This window comes from Limulus polyphemus, unplaced genomic scaffold (assembly GCF_000517525.1).
Source record: "Limulus polyphemus unplaced genomic scaffold, Limulus_polyphemus-2.1.2 Scaffold3314, whole genome shotgun sequence".
NCBI classification, from domain to species: domain Eukaryota; kingdom Metazoa; phylum Arthropoda; class Merostomata; order Xiphosura; family Limulidae; genus Limulus; species Limulus polyphemus.
The window spans coordinates 24,095-34,205 of record NW_013668924.1 but is presented as its reverse complement, the minus strand read 5'-3'; the positions used below and the strand labels follow the sequence as shown (position 1 = coordinate 34,205).

The following is a 10,111-nucleotide window of genomic DNA, read 5'->3' as shown; positions in this document are numbered from 1 at the left end:
AACTAAAAAACTCTTATCTTAAAGCTATGAAAAGAATGATCTTACCTCAAGGTAGTCTCTCTCTTGTCTTCTCAATCCTCCATCTTTTGAACTCATCTGATCTCTCCTGCCTGCTCCTGCAACAGCTCAATGACTGGTAAGGTGAAGAAAACATAGCAGAGGGGGGAGAAAACAGCACCATTTTATCTGTCTTTGTGAAATGATTCTGAAAGAAAAATTAAAAGGAGCATTGTACAATGACAAACTGTATATATCAAACTGACATTGAAGTATAAAGAAACTGGGATGATCCCAGTTTTACTGGAACATCTGGTAACCCTAGTTATACGGAGTAAATACTTTACATTGGTTTTAAGTAAAAGGTGTGTGATGTTGCTGTTACTTTGATAGGAACTATAGTAGTGCAGAGGATGAACTGTGACTTATAACCAAAAGTAATATAGTTCGAATGGAAGATATATATTGACGAAGTTTTAGTGTATTTAATCAAGTCAACTTTTTCATGGATGTAGAATAGAGTATGTTGATGAACTTGTGGTATTTATGCCAAATATTTTATGCTGTTACTACTCCAGTCATTTGAGGTAAATATTGAGTTTATATGAGTGAGGGTGTGTTAGACATCCCTGTTTTGTTTTCCTTCTCACAGTGGAAATACTTACTAAAATTGTGTAAAACTTATGAATGGTATCTAGTTTTGACTTAAATAAACATAGGAAAATATAAATCAAATTATATCATTTTTTACATTCTGGAATTTTCCAAATTTTATTGAGAGGGACTGTTTTGAAACTTAAAACATACTTCCTTTCACCTTTCCTCTAAAAATTTAATTATTCTCTTCATTTTTAATTAGAAATTTCAATTTTATGTGTATAGTCAGTTTTAACTTGGTTCACTTTCATTAACACGATACTTATGTTGCTATGTATAGTACTTACCACTTGGGCTAAAAAACTTGGAGTCCTATAACTTGACCTGTCACAATGGCATCAGTTCAGGCTAGGTAACAGTATTTTTGTTAACAATATTCTTGGTCAAAGTCAGTTATAACTAATAAATATAATTTCTTTTTTCTTTTCAATAAATAATAATTTAACAATAATATTCAAGAAATAATGATATAAGTCAATGTAATATTTTGCAGTCATCTACTGTACTCTCTAAACTCTTACCCAGTGTCTTGCCATGGAATAAAATTTACATAGCTTTCAAACAAATATATTTTAACTCAAAAACACTGTCTAAAGAAACTTTCCAAGTCTTCTAAATTTCCCACAAAATTCTGTTGTTGTACTGTGTAGGGACTGCATCTAATTACTTCTCACACCACTTTATTCATTATAAATTGATGCAAATAATTTATAAGCTTTACCTGTAGTTATTTTCAAAGTAGTGTTTTTTCAGACTACATGCTGTGAGGTGATAAAAGGGTGTGAACAAGAGGCTATAACAATAATAAAAATCAGGTGAGAAGCATTCTCAAGAAATGATAAATTCATAGCAAATACAAACCTATGCTTTAGGATATGCAGAAAAAAGTCTAGAAACAATAATAAATGTATTGTTTACAGGCAAGGCTTTTCAGAGTTGTGCATAAATGTTTGACATTTTATTTCACTTTATTTGTGAATTATACTAAATGTTACAAAGTGACAAAATATTGATATTAGAAAAAGTATTGAAACAGAATTATAACTTGTTTTTATTTGATATGCAAATATGCATCAGCCTGGTTAGGGTTAGAGGACAGTATTACCAGCTTAATATTTTAAGCTAAACCATCTTGTGTCATTTCTATTATTACAAATTCTACTACTCAAGCAAATAAAAGAAACTTATAGAAGGAAGATGCACAAATAGAAAAATTTTTAAACCAGAAGTATAATCTGCTCTTTCAAACACAGGTTAGTTGAATTCTGTATTTGTTAATGGTAAAAACTTTCACAATGGAAATATAAAATGATAATTTTAAATGGTACATTTTAGATAATGTAAAAAAATGAAACCTAATTTTTAATATACTTTATTTAAATCTTCCTTTTATGAAATTAATGATTAAGATTTCAGCTGGGATCTTCACAGTTTAAGCACTCTTTCCCATGTACTGTTTTACTTGCTAGTCAGTTTTAACATACTTGTAATGTGACTGTGATGTAGACATTTGAGTGCATGTTTTACTAGTTTATGCTTTTTAAAAACATTTAGTCTTTTTTTTATCGATTTTAGTCATTCATAAATACTATATAACACTTTCTTTAGAAGATGATTTAAATCAAAAATTGGACAACCACAAACAAGAGCAATAACTTGTGATTTGTTGTGGTTAAGACTTATTTTTAAGCCACGGGTAGAACTGAAACTGGTGGATAAGATTTTCAATCTTTTCAAAAGTTATTCAATTTAGAATTCATGGAAAGCAAGTTGCAGTATATTTAATATTTTCTGAATTCTAAACATTTTGTAATTGTACTTGTGATGTTACATTAAATAGGTGTATAAATATATTTTATTTGATATATTTTAAAATGTACCTTTAGTTTCTGTAAGGTTATGCTTTCGGTTTAGGTGAATACCTTAATCTGCAAATTATAAACCAAGCAGTACCTGTTTTCCAAAGCAGGTGTGTATTGAAAGGATTGTTTCCCATCTCTATATTATAACAGCCAACCTTTAACCAGGGGGTGATGGATGTGAAGTAGTGGGTACATTGTAACAGTGTTGTCAAATCTTACAATTTTGTCAACCAAAGAGTGTGTTTGGCGCTGTTAACCATCTGCCTTACCTCAAATTCTAGGATTTTGAAATTAGGGACAGCTTTGAACAAACAATTTACCAGGTGACTATTTTGATTTTTAAATGATGAGAAAAATGCACAACTCGTTGGAAAGAAACATGGAATGCAAGAAAATCTCATCCTAAGAGTACATGATAATCACTGGTACTTTAAAGCATATTCTTTTAAGTTTGCCATATTGCTAAACTTCCTTCACTTAATACATCTATGTTAATGAGCAGAAATCAGTATAGCCTCAAATTTAAGGAGTTTTCCAGAAAATCAGTATCTCACATTTAGCACACTAAAATGCAAGTTTAAGCTAACAGCCTGAAGAACTGTGTTAATTATGATTTCTGTGCTTTTTTGCAGAAAAGCACAAGCTAACATCAGTTTAGTTTTTAATTACTTGGATTTGTAAACTAGTATTTATTTATTTAACTTTTATTTGTTTAGAAAATGTTGATACTTTAGTTACTAAAAAATAATTATCATGGCTAAACTTTCCATCTTGAAAGTAAAACTTAATTCTGTATTAATGCTTATAGTCTTCTATTAAAACAAATATAGATACTTTCAGTTGAATATCAAGTGAATGCATCATGAATTGTAACTTTTATAAAATGCATTTTATAGACAGAAAATAAATGAAGTTTGTTAGAGTTACACTTTAGTTTTGTCAGTTTGGCTATTATAACAACATGTGATGCGAATTCATAAGATCAGGCAACAATCACACACACACACATTGACTTGTTCATTAGAAAAATGGGAGGCAAGTATGAAATATTAGGGCAAAATAGCAATTCATGTATTATTTTATAGTCTATTTTGAATTTTCAAAATAAGTTTATACTAGTATTTCTATGACTTAAAAAATGTATTGTGCATTTACAAAATGAGTAATATATTACCATCAACAAAATAACTTTGTTCTACACATGTAACAATTAGATGGGGATTAAAATTAAATCTTGTTTTATAATATATTGTACAACAAACACTTGGAGACCATGGATACTTTTAGTGAAGTTAGCTTGTGTAACAGATATGTGTGTGTTAATTTCACTATTAGAGAAAATTATCATAACTGAAAATCTTTTAGTTGCACCACATCTATGTAGCATTTGTAACTAACCAAAAAAACTGCTTTGATTGTTTTACTTTGTTTTTACAAAAACTGCTACAGCATACACAGTCAAAGACTCGCAAGTGTTTGAACAGTTGAATTTATTTTTTCTTTCAATTCATTTAAATGTTTGTACATAAATATTTTCTGTAGCAGTGGCAGTCAGTGAACACTAAAAATTGCTTAGGAAATTTAAAGGACATTGTATAAAAATATTTTATTTATTGGTTTTTGAAGTCTGGTGTAATGTGTAAATTGGTTGTTTATTACCGGGTTCCAAAAGGCATTAGTGCCAAAAAAAGTTATCACAGAGAACATATACACAGAGGTATGCAGAATATTCCACTGTCTATTTTCATCAACAAGTGGCTTATCGTTATTTTACTTTCACTTAAAAAAGGCTAAGTTAAAAGCTGATTAATGGAGCTGAAATTTTACAGAATCTCATATCAATACAACCTCAAATTAAGTAGTTGTTAGTGACTTTCTGGTGTTATCCTAAATAAAAACTTCAGGCTAAGTAATAATTTTACAAAATTCTGTCAAGTACCATGAACAGTACAGCATATTCATTCAACTAATCTTTCACATTATATGTATACAGAGCTGAAAGTGCCAATCAAGAAAACAAAAAAGAATGTTGCCCAATTGCGGAGCTAAACCACTTTGACAGATAAATGGTTGGGCTTATTATCCTAATGGTTATGTTTGCTGTCTAATGACACTGCCCAACTTGGACCACAATCACCAAAAAAAAGTGTATTCATTTCTTTTTCAATACTGTAGCACTGGACAAAACACATCATGATAAACCATGTAGGACACTTGACACCCTGTATAATGAGTTTAGAATAATCTCACCTACCTACCCAGGTCCATGAAAACTGGTTAATTGAAGCTTAAGGTGATAACAAAAGAGCTGTAATAATAATATCCCATACATTATACTAAGTAGCCAATATGGCAACCCAAGTGAAATTATTTAAATTATTAAATATTAATATTACTATTAGATCCTAATTCAAATTAACAGTTACTGTATATACTACGTTTTGCGCTGTCAATCAGCTGCTATCCTCAGAATTGCCACGAGAACTTTATGTGGTATCATGCCGATTCGATCATTGGTCTTGTTAGATGGTCGAATAGGCATGATAACGATTGATATACAGTCGCCAAAACACCTTACTCAAATACTTAGATTTCTTGTTTTACCTACAAACAAACTAATAAATTATAGTATCAGGAATAAGAAAATAATAATAATGAGTAAAACTTGAAACGATATAACCATACCACCTAATTTTATTACAAGTTACAGCTTTAACAGTAACTAAGATTTGTATTTAAAACAGGTACGACGTTTCGATCACTGGTGCGATAATTTCCACGTTCACAAGATACAAAATCTATCCAGATCCAAAGACCTATTACCTACCCCTGTGTGTTCCAGGATCGTATATAAATACACGTGATGGCTGTAATGCCAATTACACCTGCGAACATATGGAATTATCAAGAACAACTGGTAAACAACTACCAAATCTTCCAGATTCCGCAATTCACACACAGTGAAAACAACAACAACCTCATCTTGATTAATAATTTCCAAACATTCTCATCTGGATCATCCATTATTGAACTTTTAATTAAATAAAGTTTATCTATTATAAGTGAACTTTAAATAATAGCACAGCTTCGCTTTAAATATGTCTGTTCTAAATAACCTGTATAATATTGTTACAATTGTTGGGTTAACCTATTTTTTCATGTTTATTTGGTTGTCTTTTAATTTATTTCATCCTTTTATTCTGTATTTTAATTACTCTTTATAAAATGTTTGAACTTTATAAATTTTTGTACATAAGAATTTACCCTGTTCAATATAGCTTGCTGAAGATTGAATATGTGTATTCCGAAACGTTCAAAAGTTACCATACACACATGTGTCAAATGTTCGTTGTTGCTGCCGTCATTCTACAGTTCATTGAAATTCGATTCACGATGGAGGCTATAGAATACAAGTCATCCAAGTACAAAAATATAAATTTTTGAGTGAAGTACAGAAAATGTGTGATGATCTGTGATGGAAGGGGACAACATGTTGGAATTGATGCTCTGAAGATGCTTGTTGAGTCTAACCTAAGGCTACACACTTGTGAAATGGTCATGAAATTGTATGTCTCTCATGAAACAATATGTAAACATCTAAGGAATATGGGAAAACTCCATAAAGGTGGTTGGATGCCTCACGAACTCTCCGATGATCATCGTTTCGAACGTGTGAATGTTGCTTTGTCTCTTCTGGTGCATAATGCACATGTACCATATTTGGACAGAATTATCACCAGTGATTAAAAATGGATTCTCTATGCAAATATTAAACACTAAAACAATGCTCGGTCATAGACAAAACCACTTCCGACCCCCAAACTTGGACTCCATCTGCAGAAAGTGGTGCTTTGCATTTGGTGTGACATCAAAGGAGTAATTCATTTCGAACTCCTCAATCCACAGCAAACTGTCAATGCAGATATCTATAATCAGCAACTGGAATGTTTACATCAAGTCCTTCATCAGAAGTGCTCGTCAATCGGAAAGGCATTCTTCTTCTACACGACAATGCACATCCACATGTGGCACGTTTGACGCAACACAAGATTATGGAGTTGGGTTGGGAAGTTAACCATATTCTCCAGATATGGCACCATCAGATTATCATCTTTTTCGTTCGCTGCAACACCATCTTAATGGGAAAACGTATGCAAATTAGGAAGGTGTCAAATAGGACATTGACATGTTTGTTGCTTCAAAGCCAAGTGATTTTGTTTAATCAGGGCATTAACAACCTGATTGTAAGATGGAAAAGCATCATTGGAGACAAGAATGGAGACTATTTCATTTAATAAATGTTTCGTTTTGATATATAAGTTGTTCGAGTTTTTTCATCTAAAAAAGGCGACATTAATTTATTGACGACCTAATATAATGATGTAATTATGGAGCGCTATCCTGCAGAGGTTTCACAAGACAAGTTGTTCATTACAAAACTCCTTAATAGATGTCAGTATAGCTTCTCAGATGCTAAAATCTCTCAAGACATTCGTGCAGGTATCACAAAATTTATTTCCCAAATATGAAGAAAAGGGTCAACAATTGTCAGGATACAAAGCATATAAAGTCGAAAAGGAAGATAAATACGCAACGAGATGAAGAGGATGCTGAGGACAGTGATGTTTCATCCTATACTCAATATAATGTTCAGACTTTCTTAACAACAACTGACAAACTGCCACTTGCACTAAACACCAGAATAATAACGTATGAAAACGTCAGTTGCAAATTTGGGTTTCTACGAAACTTAGCGTTCATGCCTACAGAAGATCTTTGCAATACTACCAAAAAGAGATCATTGCGTATCCTATGAACTTAAAGAGTTGTACAGAGGAAGAAATAGTTCAATTTGGCGCCCTTTGCAAGGCAGGGTTCGTTGGAAACCGTCAGAATCCAAGGAACAAAGTATGCTGAGAATGATATGCGAACAATCTCTGATATCAACTTTCCGAAACGTCCTGATAATCCTAAGAATGTAATTGTGTCTCATGTCAAGAAATTGCTCGGAAGAAAGATCATCCTTGATGCTAAAAAAAGATAAAGAACACGCTTTGATCAACAATGTGTCAATATAGGCTAAATGCATAGAGAATGACTTGTTAGAATCACTTCACATCAAAAAGATAATAAATGCTTTTTCTACAAATAGAGCCAAGAATACAGTAGTTCAATCAAGTACAGATGGCATTATCTGCTACTACTGCTGGGTATACTATGCGAGTATTGGTGTGATCTAAGCATTGTGTTTGTTTGTTCATTTTTGTTTGTGTATGCTCGAGTGAATGCATCAGTTATTGAGGTTATGTGTATGTGGTTTCTTTTTGTCTATATGCTTTGTTGTCCAAATGCAAATTTTATACTGTTTGAGCACCACTTTTCCTATTTAAGAAACATCAAATATTGTTCATTAATTTGTAGACGAGTCTTGGAAATATGTGGGCATTATTTTCCCCATTGTATCCAAAATTAAGCCATATCCAGAGGTTTGATTTTTTATTTGAATCTTTAATCATAATAGGTCTAGTAAAAACAATATTTAGCCCCAGACCCGTCTGGTTACTATGCTTTAATTTTAATGGTCCTAAATATTAATCATAATACATCAAGACATGTCATCATATTAGTATTAGAAAACCCAAACTACCATTCTTAACAAAAAATCACTTTTTTAATGTTGAACGGTTTCACCATTCTCATAAGGTTTAAATGCCGAAAGCTGGCGAAAAACAATAGGCCTAAAGTTTGTTATATAAACGAGATAACCGTAACTAACTTGTTTTTATAACAATTCTTACCATTCAATTTTCCTGGTACATATTACCTTTTATCTTACTCTACACTTTTCCACCACATGACAAATGTGAGGATGCTGTTTTTCAAGTCGCTGGATCAGGTCTGTGCTTCTGAGGCAAAAGTTTGTTTGTTTTGGAATTTCGCGCAAAGCTACACGAAGGCTATCTGCGCTAGCCGTCCCTAATTTAACAGTGTAAGACTAGAGGGAAGGCAGCTAGTCATCACCACCCACCGCCAACTCTTGGGCTACTCTTTTACCAACGAATAGTGGGATTGACCGTCACATTATAACGCCCCCACGGCTGATAGGGCGAGCATGTTTGGGAGGCTAAAGTTTACATGCATATACACACACACACACACACACTGGGGCTCCACTATAATGCAGTCCACTGGATACGTGTTGCAAGACCGCGTTAAAACAAGGTCCTTTCAGAAGCACCAAGCCAATAACCATTATCCTATATAGTCGTCGACTACCTAGAAGAATGACTGTTGTAGTATGACACAACATCGGAACATCCTACATCTCGCAAAGGCAGAAGCTAGGAGTAAATGTAAACAGTTAAAAATGATTGATTTCTTCAACACGCGTTTATCCATTCAACAAATAGACACGATTGTGCACTCAAAATATTTTTGTGTAATCACTTTAAACGAGAACTGATCTTCTGTGGATTTAAATATTTCGATTGTACGGGTATATTCATATTTTTGTACTAGAAGATATAAAGTTTGATTTATTTAAATTGATTGTCTTCATTTTGTTGCTGATAGTCTTTTTCCTTACATGAAATCATGTGATTTATCTGTATATGAAGCCGTTTTAATCGGGTTTATCCGTTGTTCTGCCACAAACGTCTGCGCCTTAGGTTGCTCGGAAATTGTAGTTGGCACATGGTTGATAGACTTTGGAAGGCATCACAATTTGCACTACAGGGTGCTTTTGCGTTATAGAGTAATAATTCTCAACCAAGGCCATTACAAAAAACATTTATCGATATTAGAAGACTGAGCTGTAAAGCTAAATCACTCATCCTTGTATTGTTACCATAAATCAAGAAACATTGCTCTGTCATAAATATATCTTGTGGTTGTTTGATTTCATTTTAAATGCAAATCGATTTGCGGGTATATACCGAGATTTAATTTATATATATATATATACATTTCTTAAACACTACGTTCTATACATAGTCTTGTTGTAACAATGGGTTTGTATAAATAATGTTCCGATCACTAATGTGTTTATTGTATCCCAGCTAGCCTGATGAGTTCTGAATTGTGGAAACGTGTCGTTGCCAATAGACCTTATGCAGACACGTGACAAAAGTAAACATGGTAACAATTTGCGGCCATATTGGACGTAAACATTATTCGTGAAAACGTGCCTCCGCTACACAATCACCTAGTTCTCCGTTCATTTTCACGAATTTACTAGCAAATTAGACAACACATGCAAGTCAAGATAAGAAGAAAAGTCGGTCTTGACACGACAGATCCTTATTCCATTCCGTCAGCAATAGCAAATGCATTAGATGCCAGTAAATTAGTTGACATAGCAAACAGAGGACCCCAGTTAGGCCTACAAACCAACGTTAAAGTCCTACAGGTGGAGAATATATATAGATCGTAGATTGTTTAGTCCTGATAACATCTTTTTACGCTGGAAAGCAGTCCAAGGCCTATAAAGTTTTGATGCTTACGAGAATTTTGTGGCCGACTGGGTGCACGATGTCAGACTGTGGAAAGTGTACAAGACGTCAAACTACATACATAGTTTATTCGACGGTAAGACG

The 10,111-nt window shown here is 33.0% G+C and overlaps 1 protein-coding gene across 1 annotated transcript in view; it reads left to right on the top strand.

The window, feature by feature from the left end:
- Nucleotides 1-5,585, top strand: part of LOC106469115 (L-asparaginase-like) — a 72,388-nt gene extending 66,803 nt beyond the window's left edge. The window contains exon 15 of the mRNA XM_013929570.2: nucleotides 5,261-5,585. Within this exon, the coding sequence (XP_013785024.2) occupies nucleotides 5,261-5,480 (220 nt within the window). The 3' untranslated portion in view covers nucleotides 5,481-5,585. The remainder of the gene's footprint in view (nucleotides 1-5,260) is intronic.
- The last annotated feature ends 4,526 nt before the right edge of the window (nucleotides 5,586-10,111 follow it).